This window comes from Anneissia japonica, unplaced genomic scaffold (genome assembly GCF_011630105.1).
Source record: "Anneissia japonica isolate Jap-2015-1 unplaced genomic scaffold, ASM1163010v1 scaffold287623_len557403_cov176, whole genome shotgun sequence".
NCBI lineage: Eukaryota > Metazoa > Echinodermata > Crinoidea > Comatulida > Comatulidae > Anneissia > Anneissia japonica.
Window position 1 is genome coordinate 111,043 of NW_022683923.1, and position 23,802 is coordinate 134,844.

The window sequence follows — 23,802 nt, forward strand, 5'->3', positions numbered from 1 at the left end:
TATTAGAGGTATTTGTCCCACAAAGCTTAAGAAAAGAAATAAATTAACATCAAATTCAACAAATCTTATAACTAATAAAATTTAACTAAATATATAAACATAAACATATATAATATAAACTATGATTAAACTCAACAATGAACCAAAAAAAATCCAATTTTTTGTGATGCATATAAATAAGTATTTGTTAATTGCATGCTGTATTATCAGTCTTCTACAAGTCATTCCTGAAAGTCTGCATTTCAGTACTTGGAGTATGTATTATACTTTCTTATCTGAGATTAATCAGTGGACCTTTTGGTTTTTTAGTGTCACATCATCCTGTTGATTTGTCAACTTTTATTTATGACAATATTTGCTCAAGCATAGTATGTACAATCAATGCTAATTAGCATAATTGCAAATAACCATATGGCAATATAAGAATTTAACACATGTCTAAGACAGAAAAGCTTGATTGTATCACATGACCCTAAATGGCCAATAGGTTCTTATGGCAATTTTTAAGAATGTACACTAAATCCATCCAATTACTGACCAGATATCTTATGACTCTCATATTTGCACCATTCATAAAAATAGAAATCAGAATACTACACTCATCAAATATTTAATAACAACTGTAAAGTAATTGCTTTTCTTAAACAGACATGCATAATTCCTGCAACCAAGTGCTAGCACATTATCTATTGTGAATTCAGTTCAGTCACAGATACTAATCATTGTGAATAAATAACATGGTTTGGTAAAGCTAGCAAGCCATATGCTATATAATATTTACCCTCAAAATTTACAAATTTCATTGGCTATTACATCTGATAAATTATGTGCATAATATTTGCATATACTTATGTATTTACTAACTGCCTACAAAGCAAATCTAACATTCCAGTTTTTATACTTAACATCACACAATTTTTCATTTGCTACTCAAATTCATGTGCATAATATTTACATATCATTATATCTTACCTTGGTAAATGATCCAGAATGTTTTTCAACTCCTTACAGAGCAGATCCACCATTCCTGTTTTAACACTCTGATATGTAACATCGATCATAAAAATAAACGCAGGTGCTTTTGGAAACTCATTATTCTAAAACAAAATGTGAGGAAAAAATTCTATGAATGCAACAAATCCAATCAAATTTTTAAAGCATCAATACTGAAAAAAAAAACCTACGTGTAATTGAATCTCAAAATTGCATCCATACGTGGATGAGAAGTCTAATAGTAAGTCAATAAGTCTTGTATTTTTAACTTTTAAACAATTTAACTTGAAGTATGAATGTATATCTACATATCTGGGGCGTTGGTTGGGGGAGGGGGAGAGATGTGTGAAAAATGAGAATGTAGAACTAATTCTCAATTCCAATCAAAACGTTCATTTTTATTATCTTAACCCACTTGGAACTAATTTGCTACTCCTGCACCCCCAGCCTATGCTCATGCATACAAGAAAACTAAATTTTAAACATTAAGGTAACTTACTTTACAATAATCTGTTGTGGCTAGGAACTCATAAGCACCAAGGGAAAGCTCAGCTCGTTCGTACATGTCAACTCTTTTCCCCATATGATCTAGTGGTTGGAAATATTCTGGCGGAACTGGAAGTAAAAGAGTAGGGGGAGGGATTATCAGCTATGCTCAATGGTAGATACTACAAACTGTAATACAATTGTAATATATAATAATCATAAATATATATTTTCAATTCCATTTTGTTTAAATTATTCTCGCAACACAGTGCTGAATTACAAGATAAAAACATGGTACAGTAGGTCAGATTGTCAGCTGGGTTCAGAGACCTGGTACCAAAGGATACAGAGAATGAGCAATACATTAACATAAACAAATAATGATGACAATAATAATAACAATTATTAATAATAAAGAAAAATCAGCATCTATTAGTAGATAAATGATGCAAATATATAAATATATGTACTTAGAAATGAGAAAAAATTTATTTTTATTATCATTATCATATCAGAGTCAATTGAAAATACCTTCTGTAACACAATTGCAGAAGTTACACTGGAACCGACGACCACCATCAACAAATTGCATAAATGGACACATGTAGGCTTTACAACGATTGCACCTGATTGGTCCATTTGGTCCATGGTCAACTAAGGGCGGTGGATACTAAAACAACAGAACAGGTTATTAACACTGAATAATCTTATTGAAAATGTAAGCATCCTAGGATTCTAATGTCAGTAACTGGTTGCATTGATGTTGCTGTACTGGCGCAACAAATGGAGTTCAGTCTCTCAACCTTAATGACGGGGGTTCAAATCTTTGTGCATTTTGCTCTGTCCTTGTGCAAGTCACAGGAGTATAAATGGTTAAGGTATTATCGCATTTAATGTATTATTATGTATTATTAGTGTATATGCAAGGCAACACGACTACATATACTACACAAGAAGACAAAGTTGCACATTGTACAAGTTTGCAAATTTATGGATCCAACATCCGCAGTAACAACTTCTCAAAGATGCTACTATTTGTGTTATACTCTTGAATAAACTGTAATATCTCCCAACTACGAACCTCCCATTTACAAACTCTTGCTTTTATTAACCGACTTTGCGGCGATGAAGTCATTACGAACGATCGTATTTAAGTACAACAACACTTTAAAATGTATTTAAGTCTTCAGAAATAATTTAAATTGTTACATCAGCTAAGAGAGAAAACATTCAAACCAATAAAGTGATATGAACTATGTTTAAAGCAAGAAATATCAAACGTTTTCAGCCGAGATATATTATATTTGAGCTGTGCATGCTTCTTCAGACATACCGTACAGTAAATCTCACTTTTTGATCATTGGGGGGCGCTATTCCCATGGATTCGCGATCTTCATGAAAAGGATAATAACACTCGTTTTGGACATTATATGGTCATGTTTTCATTCAGATCTCACTTCAAATGAATACTTCACAGTGAGCACTGTAAAGTATTATTTTGTTGCAGACAAAAGTACAATCCAAATCATATTTTGTGACAAAATATCTCTCCCATGGTAAGGCTTAGGCCTACTAGCCCTGTACTGTACTGTACTTTATAGCATAGACCTACCCTCACCACACTGAGAGGCTGAAAATTTGAACTCTCTGAATTACAAATTTTCTCATTTACAAACCCTGTTCGGACAGAAGGGGAAGTAATTGGGAGATGTCACTGTTGAACCAATTAAGCAATGCATAAATGCTCCTACGTTTTTTGGACAGATATAAATTTGCTGGTAATAAATTTAAGAATTGTCATATTAAAATTTAGTAACATTTTAGACAAATATTAATTATTATCAATATCGTAATCTTACCTCATTCTCTGGTAGCTCAGCAAAGGGAGATGCTACCAAAGCCATAGGAAGCTGTGACTGTTTAATCATATCTTGGGTACAGGGTAAATTGTACATAGTTGATCTAAGCATTCTTGGACTAGCATTTCCTGGGGGAATTCAACAATGTGTATTTAAATTATTAAATCAAATTCAACTTATGACAAATAAATAAACCAAAGTACAATAATGTAACCTGTCTGAAATTATTCTGTTGAGATTTTTAAAGTTAAATTACTGGTTTTAATAGAGTTTAATTTCAACTGGCTTGTAGATTTGTAGTGTATATATATATATTTTAAATAGTTATTTAAACAATTACTAAAAACCAAATATAGGATTGTTTTAAGTGCAAATCCCTTGTATTGATTGCAATGAAGTAGATAATAACCTCCAATAATAATTATAATTGAAGTATAGGAATAAAACATTAAAACATTATAGAAGAGATTAATTTGTTTTTTTTCCAGAGGTAACGGAACTAGGGGGTACTGAGTTATGGAGAGTAATGTGTGACCGGAAATGGTCTGCAATCAGTTGGTTGTTACCATGCGCCAGTGATGTTGGAGTACAGCAACATGAAACTATTTATGTAATGCATGAATAAAGTTTGGGGTTTGTTGGGTAGTGAAATGATTATTCTATATTTTATGTGGTCCAGTTACTCCATGCATAAGTGTAAGCTAAATTACAGTGACTAATTAGCAAAGATATGGAGACAATTATTTCGAAGTTCCATTTTTCCAAGAGGGGATGCAAATGCTTTGTGAAAATGAGTATGCCGCGGTACTCATTATCACAAAGGACTACACGCAGCTGATTAGATTAGCTAACAATATGCAAATGTTACATGAACACCTGGGAAGGTGCAATATCATGTTCTGTTGCATAGCATACATCTGTACTGTAGCGTGGGGGGAACGGTAAGCATAAGTTGGTTAGCCAACAATATGCAAATGTTAAAGAAAACCTAGGAAGAATGGCACATCATGTTCTGTTGCCTAGCCGACTGATGTACAGTACTGTGTAGCGGGGGACGGTGAGGCTATTTATTAGTAAGGCTAGGCCTAGGCCTAAGTAGACAGCACAGTTATATGTGATAGAAAGTACACTTTCGAAAGAAATAAATTTAAATAAGAAAAAAAAATTAACTAAGAATAATTCAGTTGCAGATATACCTTGTTTAAGTATTATACAATGCTAACAATGCAGCTCTTGTAGCCCTAGCTACGCAAGGCATCCATGTGCAAAGCAGTGGAAAAGGTGACGTAATCTCATGAAGTATGCATGTTAACTATATTGTGAGTGTGACGTCACCAAAAATTTTTTTATTATAACAAAAATATTAATAACTACAGGGTTTGTGGGCGTAAAATTCCATAATACGAATTAATGGTAGCACCATCTCCTTGCCATACAAATTACAGCTCCCACTGACCTCTCAGTCGAGAAATACGGGTAGCTGAAGTATTTCTCGCAAATCCAAATCCAAATTTAACATTCTACTTCTGTCTTTAAGTTGTGCTTCGCACGAACACTGCGTATAGTCTGGTCATAAAACGTGTGTGGATTGCTATAAGCGGTTTTTAGACGGTCTTAGCGCTTAGCTTGCTCTTTTAGCAATGGTCTTAGCAGAGTGACTTTAGTTAAGACTGTCTAAGTCATAAAGCTGGCTTTATTAGAGGAGTTAAGACTACCAGTTAAGACCATTTTATAGCAATCTGCCCGTTTTGTAGCGCTCAATCTTACCTTGATCAATAACTTGAAATGGTGTTGTTACCAATGGCGGAACCTGCCCTCTTGAATTTGTCATAAATTGTTCATTTCTTCTGTTTTTTTTATCATCTTCTATAACTTGAATCTGACAAAAGATATCTCACGGTTATTACCAAATTTGTTTTGGTCCTTTAACATCTAAACGTGAAATCAGCACCATGAGCGTACTCTTTTTGTGAGGCTGATTGTGCACCAAATAAATGTTGATATTTTGTTATTGCTATGATAAAATATTTTAGCAACAATGTTTTAAAAAAACTTAACTTGAAAGCCTCTGCCTATTTATATAATATGCCATAAATTGTATATTAAATTCTTAATGATTTGGTGAAAATAAAATAGAAACACATCATTTTTTTAAAAGCCTACAACATTTTTATATTGCTTATGGAATTGACAATGCAGCACTGTTCTGATGGTTTATAAATTATTTTCATGGAATTCCAAACTTCGCATAATCATAACAGTTAAATAAATAATCTCCTTATTTATAATCAATTATTTATCAAAGTTGAACTATAATACTCACTGGGCTAGGCATCTGGTCAGGGTCCAGTCTTCTTTGTGCTGCTGGTTGTTGAGCCATACCAGGCCCAGGAGCCATACCAGGCCCAGGAGCCATTCCAGTACCTGGGCCCATTCCAGTTGGTTGCATACCAGAAAATCCCGGCCTTGCTCCAGATGCTGGTCCAGCTGCAGGTGACATTGGTGGTGTTGGACCTGTTGGTGGTCCTGAGGGTGGACCACTTTGAAAGCCTTGTCCTACAGGCGGTCCTCCCATCATAGAATTAGGTGGTGCACCGATCATAGAAGGTGGTGCACCCATCATAGAATTAGGTGGTGCACTCATAGAGTTTGGTGGTGCACCCATCATTGAATTAGGTGGTACACCCATCATGGAATTCGGTGGTGCACCCATCATGGAATTTGGTGGTGCACCCATCATGGTGTTTGGTGGTGCACCCATCATGTTATTTGGTGGTGGCCCTACTGTGTTGGACATTTTAGCTACTGATGTTTGTTGGTTGCCGTACATACCCATTTGGGCATTACTTGATGGTGGAACTCCCATTGGTGGTGGCCCTGGTCTGCTGTTAGCCATACCCATTCTTTGTATATTGCCCTGTGCCTGTGTGGATGGAGGAGGGCCTACTGCATTTGAAGTTGGTGGTCCAGGAGAGTAGCCCATGCTTGATGGTGGTGGGCCTTGGGGCCTAATTGTATTTTGCATTCCTTGCCCTCCCATCTGAAAGAGGAAGAATTACAAGTTAAATATATAGCCTATAAAACATAACACATGGTAGCATTTCATTTCTCTATCTACAAACAAAATTACATATGTTACACATAACATTGGAAATCAACATCTGGTACTCAGGTAGTTTTACGGAATTACAGTAAATTACATCCGATTCTTAACCGTTAGCTAATACATTGCAGATCTAAGCAAACTTATATTGTAGTACTGTAATACAAACAATTTCATACCATGCCTGGTTGGGATGGAATGTTCCCATCTATACTCATTCCTCCCATCTGTGTGTTCAACTGGTTATCTCCTGCAAGTGGTCTAGTCTGTGATGTAGGTTGGTAAGGTAGTCTTTGTTGAAACATCTGACTATTTTGTTGGGGAGGCCCTCTGTTTAAATTCAATGTAAACAAAACATGTTAAAACATAATTGTTAAAATATGTTGGTATGCTGGCATACTATTTTCCCGTGATCTGGTTGACTATTTTTATTAATAATTTTTTTAATTATTATGTTAACCTTACATTGGCATTTTAGGAATAATAAGTCGACTCTTACCTAGACGTTTGTGGCTGATATCCATAAGGAGAAGACTGGCTGGGATGTTGTTGTTGAGACACAGGCGGGGATTGCTGTCGATATTGCTGTGGAGGAGGTGGTCCTTGGTTTGATGAGGGTCCATTCATTCTAGGTTGGAAACCTGGTTGGTAAAATCCAGGTCCACCAGGCTGAGGGCCAGTCATGGATTTTGGTTGCGATAGCCCTGGGCCTAAAGGCAAACCATTTCCAGTAGGTCCACCGATGGGTGGCTGAACCGTTCCTCCACCGGCGTTGTAGAAGGCATTCTGTTGATTATTATTAGGAAGAGGATTTTGCCCGTAATTATAATGACCAGGACCGGGTGGTCCTTGGTTCGTGTAAGGCCCAGAGCTCATACTGTAAAAGTTATCTTACATTAAATATTACACGTAAAGAAATCAAGATATCGAGTTATTTCTAAACCGGAAATTCTCGCCCAGTGTGTGTCCACCAAGCGATCGTGCCGTGTGTGCTTCCAATCAAGTGTCGGCCTTTTCATAGGCTGGCTTTGCTCGCTAGACTTGCTACGCCACCCTAAGCAGATTTGACGTTCTCGGAACCAAATTACACTGAGAATGCTGTTTACGTTACCTTAATTTATAAAACATGAATCCATATACCTATTGATACATTATAGCATCTAAATTGACAAAAATAAACACACAACTCAGAAATAACAGTCAATTCTGTCAACGTAAAGCTCATGCCACGTAAGGTTTACCCTCATGTACAGGTCAACACGCATGCGTATATACAGCCACGTCAACGTATCCTATAATGCGCGATGACTTTTGGGATATAAATTACCTTGACAATATTAACAATAGTAGAACTATAATCAGATTCTTATTCTATGACGTAATTACGCAAATAGGTTATTAATTGTATTTTGAAGTTCACAATGTCAACCCCTGCTAATAAAATAAGTAGAGCCTACTGTAAATTACCGGTACCAATCTAAAATCTTGAAACGTTCATTGGATATAGATAGACCCCACATATCTGTCTCTTATACACATCTAGATGTGTATAAGAGACAGAGCATACATCTGTACTGTAGCGTGGGGGGAACGGTAAGCATAAGTTGGTTAGCCAACAATATGCAAATGTTAAAGAAAACCTAGGAAGAATGGCACATCATGTTCTGTTGCCTAGCCGACTGATGTACAGTACTGTGTAGCGGGGGACGGTGAGGCTATTTATTAGTAAGGCTAGGCCTAGGCCTAAGTAGACAGCACAGTTATATGTGATAGAAAGTACACTTTCGAAAGAAATAAATTTAAATAAGAAAAAAAAATTAACTAAGAATAATTCAGTTGCAGATATACCTTGTTTAAGTATTATACAATGCTAACAATGCAGCTCTTGTAGCCCTAGCTACGCAAGGCATCCATGTGCAAAGCAGTGGAAAAGGTGACGTAATCTCATGAAGTATGCATGTTAACTATATTGTGAGTGTGACGTCACCAAAAATTTTTTTATTATAACAAAAATATTAATAACTACAGGGTTTGTGGGCGTAAAATTCCATAATACGAATTAATGGTAGCACCATCTCCTTGCCATACAAATTACAGCTCCCACTGACCTCTCAGTCGAGAAATACGGGTAGCTGAAGTATTTCTCGCAAATCCAAATCCAAATTTAACATTCTACTTCTGTCTTTAAGTTGTGCTTCGCACGAACACTGCGTATAGTCTGGTCATAAAACGTGTGTGGATTGCTATAAGCGGTTTTTAGACGGTCTTAGCGCTTAGCTTGCTCTTTTAGCAATGGTCTTAGCAGAGTGACTTTAGTTAAGACTGTCTAAGTCATAAAGCTGGCTTTATTAGAGGAGTTAAGACTACCAGTTAAGACCATTTTATAGCAATCTGCCCGTTTTGTAGCGCTCAATCTTACCTTGATCAATAACTTGAAATGGTGTTGTTACCAATGGCGGAACCTGCCCTCTTGAATTTGTCATAAATTGTTCATTTCTTCTGTTTTTTTTATCATCTTCTATAACTTGAATCTGACAAAAGATATCTCACGGTTATTACCAAATTTGTTTTGGTCCTTTAACATCTAAACGTGAAATCAGCACCATGAGCGTACTCTTTTTGTGAGGCTGATTGTGCACCAAATAAATGTTGATATTTTGTTATTGCTATGATAAAATATTTTAGCAACAATGTTTTAAAAAAACTTAACTTGAAAGCCTCTGCCTATTTATATAATATGCCATAAATTGTATATTAAATTCTTAATGATTTGGTGAAAATAAAATAGAAACACATCATTTTTTTAAAAGCCTACAACATTTTTATATTGCTTATGGAATTGACAATGCAGCACTGTTCTGATGGTTTATAAATTATTTTCATGGAATTCCAAACTTCGCATAATCATAACAGTTAAATAAATAATCTCCTTATTTATAATCAATTATTTATCAAAGTTGAACTATAATACTCACTGGGCTAGGCATCTGGTCAGGGTCCAGTCTTCTTTGTGCTGCTGGTTGTTGAGCCATACCAGGCCCAGGAGCCATACCAGGCCCAGGAGCCATTCCAGTACCTGGGCCCATTCCAGTTGGTTGCATACCAGAAAATCCCGGCCTTGCTCCAGATGCTGGTCCAGCTGCAGGTGACATTGGTGGTGTTGGACCTGTTGGTGGTCCTGAGGGTGGACCACTTTGAAAGCCTTGTCCTACAGGCGGTCCTCCCATCATAGAATTAGGTGGTGCACCGATCATAGAAGGTGGTGCACCCATCATAGAATTAGGTGGTGCACCGATCATAGAAGGTGGTGCACCCATCATAGAATTAGGTGGTGCACCGATCATAGAAGGTGGTGCACCCATCATAGAATTAGGTGGTGCACCGATCATAGAAGGTGGTGCACCCATCATAGAATTAGGTGGTGCACCGATCATAGAAGGTGGTGCACCCATCATAGAATTAGGTGGTGCACCGATCATAGAAGGTGGTGCACCCATCATAGAATTAGGTGGTGCACCGATCATAGAAGGTGGTGCACCCATCATAGAATTAGGTGGTGCACCGATCATAGAAGGTGGTGCACCCATCATAGAATTAGGTGGTGCACCGATCATAGAAGGTGGTGCACCCATCATAGAATTAGGTGGTGCACCGATCATAGAAGGTGGTGCACCCATCATAGAATTAGGTGGTGCACCGATCATAGAAGGTGGTGCACCCATCATAGAATTAGGTGGTGCACCGATCATAGAAGGTGGTGCACCCATCATAGAATTAGGTGGTGCACCGATCATAGAAGGTGGTGCACCCATCATAGAATTAGGTGGTGCACCGATCATAGAAGGTGGTGCACCCATCATAGAATTAGGTGGTGCACCGATCATAGAAGGTGGTGCACCCATCATAGAATTAGGTGGTGCACCGATCATAGAAGGTGGTGCACCCATCATAGAATTAGGTGGTGCACCGATCATAGAAGGTGGTGCACCCATCATAGAATTAGGTGGTGCACCGATCATAGAAGGTGGTGCACCCATCATAGAATTAGGTGGTGCACCGATCATAGAAGGTGGTGCACCCATCATAGAATTAGGTGGTGCACCGATCATAGAAGGTGGTGCACCCATCATAGAATTAGGTGGTGCACCGATCATAGAAGGTGGTGCACCCATCATAGAATTAGGTGGTGCACCGATCATAGAAGGTGGTGCACCCATCATAGAATTAGGTGGTGCACCGATCATAGAAGGTGGTGCACCCATCATAGAATTAGGTGGTGCACCGATCATAGAAGGTGGTGCACCCATCATAGAATTAGGTGGTGCACCGATCATAGAAGGTGGTGCACCCATCATAGAATTAGGTGGTGCACCGATCATAGAAGGTGGTGCACCCATCATAGAATTAGGTGGTGCACCGATCATAGAAGGTGGTGCACCCATCATAGAATTAGGTGGTGCACCGATCATAGAAGGTGGTGCACCCATCATAGAATTAGGTGGTGCACCGATCATAGAAGGTGGTGCACCCATCATAGAATTAGGTGGTGCACCGATCATAGAAGGTGGTGCACCCATCATAGAATTAGGTGGTGCACCGATCATAGAAGGTGGTGCACCCATCATAGAATTAGGTGGTGCACCGATCATAGAAGGTGGTGCACCCATCATAGAATTAGGTGGTGCACCGATCATAGAAGGTGGTGCACCCATCATAGAATTAGGTGGTGCACCGATCATAGAAGGTGGTGCACCCATCATAGAATTAGGTGGTGCACCGATCATAGAAGGTGGTGCACCCATCATAGAATTAGGTGGTGCACCGATCATAGAAGGTGGTGCACCCATCATAGAATTAGGTGGTGCACCGATCATAGAAGGTGGTGCACCCATCATAGAATTAGGTGGTGCACCGATCATAGAAGGTGGTGCATTTCTAAAGTCAACATCTTACGTATTTGAGTTTCTTTACTGTTACGTTATATTATATTCTACATATGTTTCGAAACACACGTGGACACGCCTTCTTCATATATATATATATATATATATATATATATACACGCTTAGAAGTATCCATAGGGGGAAACTAAAACAATGAAGTGGGTTAAAAACAGTACCTTATCGAAGTAAACTTTGAGAAAAACATAAGATATAATATTTCGTTCATGGTTGGCATAACGGAGCCTAAGATGTCTAGCAATGTACAGGCTTTAAAAAGATGGCTAGACCCGTGTGAATATTGTCCAATATATCGTAAGATAATGAATACGATTTTTGATTCGAGCAAACACTAGTTGTACAGTAGTAAAGGATAGACTAGATAGGGTCGTGGCAAGTCGTGGGTTGACAGTGAGAGAGATCCGATGTTCGTGCATACATCTTCACCGTCGTCGCGCTCGGTTCTCAAAATTATGCCTTCTATTTTACCGATTTTACGTGTGCATCTGTGGCCCAATTTTGGTCAAAATACATGTCTCTGTTTTAGATTTTATGTATGTTAATTTCGGACGCGGTATTTCTCGAAATTGTACTTGAGTGAAAGGAAGACCTTTGAACAAAATTTACATTTTTTTTAAAATGCCGACTCGAATTATTGGAAAATTTCTGTCGGTCACGGAGGGCAACACAACATAATATTTTTGGCCTAATCATACCGTTATAATATATACGGTACAATACAGTATATTGAATTTCACAATTTATAACTAACACAATTACACTAATAAAAATGCCTAAAAAATTAATTAAATAAAAATGGAACTAAAAATATATTTGATAGTTGCAAAGATATGAGAGCGCATTGTTTTACAACGAAAAACTTAATTTTCCGAGGAAGGAATTATTTATCACAAGTGGAGGCGTATCTTCATAACAAAGTTACTATCATGTACTCTCAATAAAAGTATTAATGATTACTGTTGCTTTAATGGTTGTAATCTGTACAAGGCTTTTCCATCTTGTTGAGTATCGATACATAACTGTACTTTGCTGTTTAGCACTCTACTTGTTATAATACCTCTAAGACGATATGATGCAATCGTATATTTTGTAAGATTGCCTGGACAGTGGAAACACTAGCAGGGGATCCAGGGGGACACATGATTCAACCCCGGGGGACACAGGACCCAACCTTGAAGAACACTGGACACAGGAAAGTAACCAATTGTTTCATCAGAGACCACTGAAAAACAGCATTTTTAAGAAACTGCAAGTGTCATTTCTGGGCATCTAGAGGCACAAACACAGTGAAACTGAGGCGATTTGAACTCCTGTTGGAAACAATTGTTCTCCTGGGATCCCTTGTTGGGAAACTTCTGGTGCTGTCACCAAGCCTTGAAATAAGTATATCAGTCGCGGATCCAGGAATTCAAAATAGTGGGGGCTACAGGGAGGTACTTTCACAGATGGGGGATCTATACAACCTCAGTCAGCCCCACCATGGTTGAGGCTGAAATAAGAAAATTTGTGATTATGGCACCTATAGATGGCCGGAAATTGCACACTCAGACTTAAAATTTGAATATAATTTTCTTTATATCTCCATTTATTTGAAAATTTGAACAATTTAAGGGGAGCCAGCTGGCCCCCTCTTTGAATCCGCCACTGTATACTGTATACATATATAACCATGGAGAAAATTAAATATTTATTATAATTATGAAGATTCATACATAGCGGTTTATGTATTAATTACTGTGTTCATCTAGTGTAGCGGAATCTCATCTGATGTTACAACCACTGAAGACGCCGGTTGGTCTGGTGAATGGGCTCTGACATTTTTTGTGTAGAAGTTTTTAAAACTGTCTATTTACATACTGTATTTATTTTCTTCATGATATACACATTGAAAAAATGAGATGAATGCAACATCAGTTGTAATGAATGTGATGATTTATTTGTGAGATTTTACTAAAAATCAGAAGTCATCTTGAAAGACATATGTGCTATTTTTCAATCAAGCACTTCTGACATTTTCTTATTAAATAAAAATCACAAATCAATGATGAATTGACATAATTACCAACAAAACTTTGATCTATATCCAGATGTTTAAAATAAGTAGGAGAAATAATTTACTATATACAGAATGTGATTAAATTATCAAGATGGTTACAAGCCTACCATTCTGTAGGTGTGTGTTTCAATTCTATTTACACTATCAATTAAAAACATTAAATACTATTATATGGAGACTAGCACTGTCTAGAAGTATAATTCATAATTACAATAATTATAACAATAAAATTATCTTTAAAAAACATAATTGGATGCAAGTACTAATAGAAATCTAAGTTATCTATGAGGGAGAGAAATTCCACTTTGATGGTTCTGATGGAATGCTCTGAAAAAAAAGGAACAAAATCTTGCAACTAAAAGCTCTGTCACACTATCAAATTTTAAGTGACAATTTTGTGTGATTTGTCCATATATGGGCATATCAGTTATTCGTCACATCAACATTGATAGTGTGCACAAAGCTTTAGTGGGCAACATACATACGAAGTGCACCATCTATAATCACTCATTAAAGGATTTGAGCAGCTGATTTGTGCATAAAGAAATCAGAAGAGTGGATTTTCTTTCCCTTTTTATCTTATCTATCACGTAATAATAACAAATAATAATAGTCGCATATAAGTACGATTCTATACTGTAAAAAAAAAAATCTTGATTTGAAACATTTGAAACAAAATGTATTAAGCAATTTAAAATCATCATGAAATGTTTTCCTAATGAAATTGTGTAAAACATTTCAACCTACATTGTCCCGGTTGATAACTTTAATAGGCCTATAATTTTATATTAAACATTAAGTAAGCTGTGTCTGTTGTGATTCACAACGTTGATTTATTATAATATTAAGCTCTGTCCAGACTGTTGTATGCCCATATTTAGAAATCATGCACCTATATATGGTCATGATGTGATGTCATCATGACCATATTTAGGCATGTCACATGTTAGATTGAATAATAGACTGGACAGGGCTTAATTTTCTGTGATATATCAGAAATAAAACAATAAATTCGAAAATGTCATGAAAGATTTGGAAAATATTTGGTCACTTGTTATATTATTGGTAAAATATCCAACATTTAATACTGTGTTAATCTATAACCTCAAAATTCAAATTAATCTTGCTATACTTATCCCTAAAACTAATCACTAAGAAAATAAACAATTATAGAAGATAAAAAAAAATATAACCCCTAATAAAAGCCTTAAAAATATAGTAATAAAACAAAAAAAAAATTTTTTAGAACAAGCAACGAATGTGCAGGAACCGAAGAAGTATCATTATAGATTGTATTGCATTGGTGAAAATAATAATAATTTAACTTTAACTAAACAAACACATCGTTGAAATATGTTATTAACTTCTGGTAAATTAGCACAGGTTTATCTTTGAGGCTTCTTAAAGATGTTGAGAGCTGTGTTTAGAAATCTCGGTCCCATCCTGACATATCATCTGGTGGAATAGGGTCCGTATCTAAGGGATAGTCATCAAAGTTGGAAGCATCATGTGGTGATGAAATCTACAGGATGCAATAAAAAGTATTATTATTATAAAATGTTGGTATACACAGCATATTTTCCTAAAATCAAATTACTAATATGTACTAGTAGGTTTATTAAAATATAATAATGATGTTAATAATATAATAATAAACAGTAATGTTTATACTGATTTGTTTTGTTGTAATTTAATTTTCATTGTAATAAAACCGGACCTATTTACAAGTTTTGCTTCCTTGGTTTCCGGTACTCGTATTGTATTATTCTATTGATATTGATATGAGTGAATAAATGAATTTTAATTATGAATTTAATATTTAATTTTTATGTAGCATTCTACACAACTAAGTATCAGAGCGCTTTCCCACATTTATTACCGTAGTCATTGGAACAATTCCTATGGGGACATACCATAGTTTGCCGCATAAATTATATCAGTGAATTTTTCAACCCTTCCACCTCCCCCTTGAAAGCCCGAGCCACCACTATTGCACAAACTGCTTCTACCTAGTTTGTAGTTAGTTTCTAAAAAGTTACAGTGGCAATGGGACTGTTACTTTCTTTTTGCCTACCGACTCTTGACATTTTTGTTTTGAGAGAAATAAAATTCTAAAATTATGAAATAACATCTGTTTTAACAGGTGACATACTAATGGATTCCAAGAAATTTGTCTTTTGCACTATCATAATAATTTTATTGATAAGTTTGTTATTATATTTGAATATTATTATAATATTTTAAAGGAGGAGTAAAGGTTTTAAATACTAATTGGTTCATTGTTTATTTACCATATTACATTTGGATGAAAAACACACAGAATTTTCGGCATAAATATATACAAAAGTGGCGGATCAAGGAATATGAAACAGTGGGGACCCAGGGAGGGAAATTATGATTATTACACCTCTAGATGGCCGGAAATGACACTCTTAGACTAAAATTTTAATATATTTTCTTTTTTCTTTTTTTGAAATTTTGTAAAAATTTAGTGGGGGCCCAGGGACGGCTGAACCCCCACCTTCAATACGCCAGTAAAATATTTAGATATACAGTATAAAAATACAGCACGCAACTTACCATTGGAATAATTGGAGGGGTGAGTGTTTTGTTCCTAAGTCCTGTCCAATTGAATCCATCAAACCATCTACAAAACCAGAATAAAAGATGTTCATGCTTACTGATGTTATGACTTTGTAGTTGAATGCTTGCAAAATATCAATTAATTAATCAATCAAGCTGGTAATCATTAAATAAGTCAATCAATTGACCAGCCATCAATCAAATCGACTAATCAATAATTGACCAATAATCAACCATCAATTGACCAATGAATCAATCAACCAATCAATCAATCAACCAAACAAAGTGACCAACTGACCACTCAATTGACCAATCAACCAATCAATCCATCAACTAATCCATCAATCGACCAATCAATTGACCATTCAATCAATTTATTTCCTTTATATTATATTATTTTCCTTTATTATTATTGTTGCATGCTTTCTATGCTACTGGTATTAGTTAATACCAGGGTTTATTATCATTTCTATCTAAATCTTTAGTTATCAACTTTATAGGTTTTTGTATTGTAGAGTATTTACTACTGTATAGTCTTTCTTTGTATGTGGTTTAGCATTAGATGGACGGACTATTGTACAAAAACTATATTGAAAAAATATACTACAACAGTTTACAGTGCGATTGCGTTTCCACAATGCAAGCAGTGTAGAAAGAAGGAGGTATAAAAATAATAATAATTTTTATACCTCCTTGGTAGAAACAAATAATGATTAAAGACTATTTTCTTAAATTTTATTGTTCATTTATTTTTTATGTTAACATAATTTGCAATTCAGCCTTTTGGAAAATAACAATAATAATATAAGTAATGAACATACTTTAATTGTTAATTATTTTTGTATTTTGACACATATATATATATATATTTTTTTAATAATGTATTTATAATGCTAGTCCATGTTTCCCCCATTGCTTGGAGAGCCAATCAGACAGTAATTAATTTTACTTTTTGGTAATCCTGCCGGCTCTTGGGGGAAACTTGGATTACCTTTTCGAATTTTCTGAATATTTTACTGTATTGTTATGATAAAAAAAAAAAGGCGAAATAAATGAAATGAAATGGATGCCATGTCTTATGTTTATAATGATTTTATTCTGAATAAATACCATTATATAGGTACAGTACACAAAGTAGTTTACAGCAATGCTACAAGGTTCAGGTCTTGGAAATTCCAGGCCAACATACAAAAATGTAAATCACTTCAACATTACATATAGCTCATATTAGAGGACTTAATGAACGCAGAAAATGATGTCTAATAAGGACAAGCAATTAATCATTGACCCACTTGTGTTTCATAATATCCTTCAGGCCGTTTTTCTGATATCCGAGACGTTCAGACGGGTTATCCTTACATAGCTTCTTAATGAGGTATGCAGCGTTTCGCGTAATCTTTCGTGGGAATTCGATCATGTCCATTCCTTTCAGAATAATATTGTATGTCTTCATTGGATCCGATCCAGTAAACGGCGGACTATTGAAGGAAACAAGCGTAAAATATTACTCAGCACATACATATATATACAAGATATATTTTTCATTCATTTTTAAGAAATACAGTTCATTTTAAACATTTTATTCTACAGTATTTAAACAAAATAACAGTTCAGTTGTTTAGTACAGTTTTTACAAACTACTGTACAAACCAAAAAAGATATAAATATCATAATAATATTATTCCCTGATTATACTGTATAATATATATCACAAAATTATTACAATATTGAAAAAATAAATAATATACTAATAACAGGTGTGGATCCAGAGATGCTTAAAGGGGGGGGGGGACGCGAAAGTGAGGCCGATCGAGAAAACAATAGGGGTCTGGGGAATTCCCCCACAAATTTTCGTTTTCTAGACGCTCGAAAATAACTTCTGAGGTGTTTTGGGCGATTATTATTTCTTTTTCTTTTTCTAAAAGGAGGACCGCGGTCGGCCCAGCCCAGCCACACCACCCCCACCCCAAATCGCCCCTGAATAATAAAATAGAAAATATTACAGAAAAATAATCAGTGCATCAAGTATGCTAGTCAGTAAATTTGAATTTGTTATCTTTAAAAAAATTTGATAATTAAAGTTATTGATCAAATCACTATCAGCATGCTACTCATCAGATCAATCAATTTAATTAATCTTACTTAAGAATATCTATTTACTGTAACAAGAGGTGTTGGTGTCAACATTGATAGAATCCAATTACACCCACTTAATGAGACCTAATCAGTAACTTCACAAACTACGTCAATAGAATTAAAACAGCAAATGTATTTTTCATCAGTCAACATAGATATTTTACAAATAGCTGCGTTAATCAACGGTGTAATTCTATTTACCTTCCAGTCAGTAACTCAAACATAAGAATTCCTAATGACCAGTAATCAGCCGATAGGTCATGACCTTTGTTCAATATGATCTCTGGGGCAACATACTCTGGAGTGCCGCAAAATGTCCATGTTTTGCGCCCGGTTCCAATTTTTTTAGCAAACCCAAAGTCAACCTAAGAATAAGCAAGATTCAAGACAGATTTTTTTGTCACATATAAAAATATACATGAAATTTGATTTCTGGTGCTTATACAAAATAACATACATATCATAAGATATAAATATAAATATTACACAAAATACACAAGCACCAAAATCTTATCTACATGAAAAGACAGTGAAATTGACTTAAACCAACCACGGTACCAATCTAAGACAGTAATTATCTGCATAATTTATTATTGTAGAGCTGACGTGTGTGGTATGAATGAATTTTTTAACCGGTTTGTTTTGATATCAGTTTGTTGAATTCAACCTGATTTGTTAAAAGTTATGTAGCCATTTAATGGGTGAGACTTACCCTTTAGTATTCTTTCTAATTTCACAAGGGCCGACTTATCACAAAAACTGTTAAAACTTGGAAGCTCCATACCAATTATTTTTCTTGCCACTCTGGTTATGTTCTTAATTTGAATATTATTAATTTGATTTATTATTTTTTGATTTGATTACTTGATTTGATTAAGGAAAGAAATGTTCAATGACGAATTTGATATTAAATGTCACTCTCTATGTTTTCCATTCTGCTTCATTAATTTGATTTATGCAACATATTTTAATTTCTTTTGGTTTTTATACATTTATTAATTTTTATTTTATATATGTAGCACACCCTCTGTTGGTTGATGAAACACAGAGACATACGGTAGTTTTTTATTAATTAGCATTCTACCATTAAAAGTAGTTAACCCTTCATTCACTGTGTTTTCTAGTCATAAAAATCATGCAAATATACTGTAGTTCAGTATGTGTTGGCTGACTGGCTAATTAAATTGATTCTTAAATTTTATGAATGTTTTTCTGAACCATGCTCACACCAAATTACTCATGTCATGCTTCCAAACTTGCAGGTAGGACTACAGACAGAACTTGCTGATGCTCCAATAAATCTCAAAGAAACAATACCTGACATTACAAGTCTTATTCAAACACTGCAGCCACCTAATGGTCACATCACTATAGCAGAATAAACACTAATGACGCACATCATTCTTTTCACATCATAACCAGTAAGGTTAAAGAAATTGAGTCTATGCTCACCAATTTTCCATATCCCCTATTATCAAGTAGAATGTTCTCTGGCTTAAGGTCACGGTAGACGATAGCCTTAGAATGGAGGTAGTTTAGTGCTTCCACAACGCAAGCAGTGTAGAAACGAGTTGTAGCATCATCAAAAGCGGTTCTAGCATAATATCAAACACCAACTTTATTATTATTAATAACAAATATATAACATATTTATGTACATTTAAGTATGGTATGAAGACACTAACATCGAATTCGACTTGCACCTATGAGATGGCCAGATATCAGTTTCAAATGATGGCTAAATAAAATAATAATAATTGTATATTGAAATATATTACATTACAATTCTATTCACCAATGTTAATGTGTGATATCCTTAATCTTTAAGACTAGCACAAATCATAACATACTATTGTAAAATTAAAAATTTGTAGCTTACTTAAGAAAGTATAATACATACTACTAGTATTGAAATACACGCTATCGTGTTGGGATTCAATATTTCAAAATTAATTATATCATCATCAGAAATCATCCTAATGATGACATAATTAATGTCGAAATATTGAATCCCAACACGATGGCATGTATTTCAATACTTGGAGTATGTATTATACTTCTTATCTGAGATTAATCAGTGGACCTTTCGGTTTGAAGCTTACTTGTCTCTGAGAATAGTCCATAACTCTCCACCAAGACAAACCTCCAGTAACATATATAGGTATTTCTTATCCTTGAAAGTACGATACAATCTATAAAAAAAAAAAATCAAAATTAACATTATAGTCAAAATGACAGCTCTGTGCTGTAGTTTCATGATCACTGAGCATCTGTCTATAAATCATAGCTTTCAGTCAACTGTAAACACCCACCCACATGTATATTCATTTAACACTCATCAAAAGCAAGCTAAGAAAATACCCAAACCAAAGCCATGATTGAACACCTCTTAAACTACTCTTAGGTTAATCTAACCCTCTAAAGGAATTATGTCATCAGCTTCCAGAAAATAATACAGTTGTTAATGTTTCATCTGTTCACTAACCAAATAAGAATTGTTACCAATATCCAATTTACTATGAACAGTTGTCCATGTGCGGGCTGGGAGGGAAAATTACCGGGTGCCGGACGCCAGACCCCATGCCACTAGGATAAAAACCCCATACTTCAGTTTTTTGGTTTTTTTTCTGTTTTTTTTTTAACACTATTTAAGCCATGTAGACAATAAGCACAAGAAGACACTTTTAATTACCATGTTGAATCGGGCCTACAAACTATCATCATCCAGCCACTTATTCAACGAGGAATGTGATAACCTAAGAAGGATTTTCAAACGCCTTAAATACACGGATGACCTCATCACATCTACAATTCAAATGTTTAAGTCAACTCTAGAGATTGATAATAAATTCAGCAAGTGAAGCCGACGAGAAGGAAATGCCCATCCGAATTATCCTACCCTTCGAAGACCAGAAATCTGCCAACTCAGTTAAGCGTCAACTATGCCAACTAAGCAACAAAATAGACCAAAACATTTTTCCTGTTTTCACAAGCAGAAAAATAAGTGATGAAATTAAGAAAACAGAAAGAAAACCTACAATCATAAATCAGCAGTGTGTTGTGTACAGATTTAAATGTGACTTGTGTGATGCAAGTTATGTATACACAAACCGACACCTCTACCAACGTACTGCTGAACATAAAAGATTTCTGTTAGGACAACATGCTAAGGACCATCATATCAGCCCAAGCAGTATTGAGTCATGTTTCAGCATATTAAAGAAATATAGGAACAAATTTGACTGTCTCATTCATGAAATGCTATTTATTAGACAATTAAAACCCAGTCTGAATAAACAATGTGACTCTGTCAAAGCAAAGCTTTTTATCTAACACAGGGATTAATATCCCACTGTTATGAACTTTGACATTGTAGATTAGCTTTTTTCTACTGATTATAGTTGCTGTATATGCTATACTTCATCATTTGATCTTGAAAATGACACCGTGAAGGAGTCGAAACGTTGATCTTTTCTTTTTAGCGTTATTTTTATATTAAATATTTATACAAAACATACTCTTATTAGTTTTTTTTTTTTATTGTTTTCTTGTCTGCAATATTATTGAGCGCATAGATACCTCGTTTATTTGCGCTATGTAAATCAACCTATTATTATCTATTAATAAAACAAATGATATAAGTAATGAAAAACTATATTGTTATAATCCTTTATATTTAGACATCCAAATGCCTAAAAAGTGACTGAAGTTTCAGGGAACAAAACCTAAAAGGTCCCACATGGGCATGCCATTCAACATTGCTGGGGCCCACAGGAGGTCCCAAGTACCCTGTCATTTGGCAGGTTGCTAAGCAGTGCACCCTTGTTTTTGCCCTAAATTTGATTTATATTATTTAGGCAAATGGATGAAGAATTAAAAATAGATAATATATCACTGTTTTATACAACTTCTAGTATGAAAATATGGAGCAGGAGTCTATACTTCACTGGTTTATGTATTTATTCTTTGTAATCCAACTAATTGAGCCTACATTGCAGGTTTTGAAAATTGGTGTTTTTCTTTTTTTCTTTTTTAAGCCCAACCAATCAATCAATCAAATCAAATAGTATGAAACTCTGAAGAATGTGATATAAGCCATTACATTAACTTCATGCACATTGCCATTCTGAACACAAGACCAACAGATTAATGCACATTCGAAAGACAAGGTAAAAGGTTATAACAATGACACAAGCAAAGATAATGACTCCATTTTGTTCAAAGATACAGGCTAAGTCAGCATCTGTTGTTACAACCTCAAACTTCAATCTTACAATCAATTTTCTCTCTAACATTCTCTCAGTTTGATTATATATTATTTCCTGCAAGCACGCTATAAGCACCAAAATCCGTGCTTCATACCAGGTTTCCTTGCTTTAAGGTATAAAAAACGTAGGAGTATTTCTGCATGAGTTGTATTCAGTTAATGACCCTACAGCATGTGCTGTATCTATTTAATCACCTTATGTAAGGAAGTAAAGCTAATGAGAGTACATAGTGCAGCAGTTGAGCTTGCATTCTTGTGTAATAAAACTTCATTTGGAGGCTGCATTAAGCACCAATTGTTGCTAATACCGCATTGAAACCATTGTGAATGACCGTCTGTGATAACATTGCCAGAAGCAATCAGTTGCAAGATTAGCAGAAGTTTGTACTCAACGATCAAAACAAGTGAATTGAAAGCAAGGGTTGCAAAGCAACAAAAGACAATGTTGTGACATTTAGGGCTTTCTAAAATGGTAACTATCCAAATCAGGAATTTAATGCATTTTAGAATCAATATCTTTGGTGTCTGAGCGGAAAGGGCACTGAAGACAAGCATAAACTAGGAATAAACTAGGTTATCAATCAAATTTATTTATATAGCGTCAGTTTCCGTAATAAAAAATGTAGTAGAGCAGCACCAGAAAATGGCACAAAGCAGACTAGGACAGGGCCTACTTTGATTTCAGATCTTTTTTGACATAAAAAGGGGACAATACTATATGTTCCTGTGGGTAGTAATAACACACATTATAATCTTTGGGCTTTAAAATTAGTTGCAAATGCTCAGGTTGTGTGTCAAGTCTTGTGGATCCTTCGTTGACAAACTTCACTGTTGGGATATTAAGCTGGAGGTTTTCTATGTAAACTTAAATGACATGAGCTGCAAGACATATCCACCTACCTTACAATGAAATCACATCTGGATTCTAACATTATCTTTTTCTCGGACATAATATGTTCTTGTTGTCTTGTCTCCACAATGTGCTTTTTCTTAAGCTGTTTGAGGGCATATGTTTTATCATGGCCTTTTATTGATACCTTGAAAACAAATTTAGAAAAACATATAAACATATATGAACCTTGAAGCCAAATGGTTAAGAAGATATATCTGTATAGAGATCTCTACAATATGCGCTACATAAGTAGACAATAATTATTATTATTCTAATTAATATAAATTAAACAATGGAGACTTTAGAGAAACATTTTAAAAACGATGTTATGGGGAAAATTACATGACGTTAAGGGGAAAATAATATAAAAAATATTCCCCTAAAATCTGACTTATTATTATATCATTATTATTATTATTATGAGGCCAGTAATCCTATAAAAAGACTGAGTGCATCAAAAGCTCAT

At 35.0% G+C, this 23,802-nt stretch overlaps 2 protein-coding genes across 2 annotated transcripts in view; both read right to left on the reverse strand.

Annotated features, from left to right (window-relative positions):
• Window positions 1-9,727, reverse strand: part of LOC117103037 (protein transport protein Sec24C-like) — a 19,756-nt gene extending 10,029 nt beyond the window's left edge. The window contains exons 1-10 of the mRNA XM_033243502.1: window positions 9,417-9,727; window positions 8,861-8,972; window positions 6,941-7,331; window positions 6,621-6,771; window positions 5,662-6,378; window positions 5,106-5,217; window positions 3,339-3,466; window positions 2,011-2,149; window positions 1,493-1,608; window positions 973-1,097 (exon numbers count right to left, since the gene is read on the reverse strand). Of these exons, the coding sequence (XP_033099393.1) occupies window positions 973-1,097; window positions 1,493-1,608; window positions 2,011-2,149; window positions 3,339-3,466; window positions 5,106-5,217; window positions 5,662-6,378; window positions 6,621-6,771; window positions 6,941-7,331; window positions 8,861-8,972; window positions 9,417-9,716 (2,291 nt within the window). The 5' untranslated portion in view covers window positions 9,717-9,727. The remainder of the gene's footprint in view (window positions 1-972; window positions 1,098-1,492; window positions 1,609-2,010; window positions 2,150-3,338; window positions 3,467-5,105; window positions 5,218-5,661; window positions 6,379-6,620; window positions 6,772-6,940; window positions 7,332-8,860; window positions 8,973-9,416) is intronic.
• A 3,588-nt stretch (window positions 9,728-13,315) lies between these two features.
• The window catches only part of LOC117103045 (cGMP-dependent protein kinase 1-like), a 13,135-nt gene continuing 2,648 nt past the window's right edge, over window positions 13,316-23,802 (reverse strand). Inside the window, exons 2-8 of the mRNA XM_033243513.1 lie at window positions 23,345-23,481; window positions 20,280-20,369; window positions 19,630-19,771; window positions 18,379-18,542; window positions 17,334-17,519; window positions 16,039-16,105; window positions 13,316-14,980 (exon numbers count right to left, since the gene is read on the reverse strand). Of these exons, the coding sequence (XP_033099404.1) occupies window positions 14,882-14,980; window positions 16,039-16,105; window positions 17,334-17,519; window positions 18,379-18,542; window positions 19,630-19,771; window positions 20,280-20,369; window positions 23,345-23,481 (885 nt within the window). The 3' untranslated portion in view covers window positions 13,316-14,881. The remainder of the gene's footprint in view (window positions 14,981-16,038; window positions 16,106-17,333; window positions 17,520-18,378; window positions 18,543-19,629; window positions 19,772-20,279; window positions 20,370-23,344; window positions 23,482-23,802) is intronic.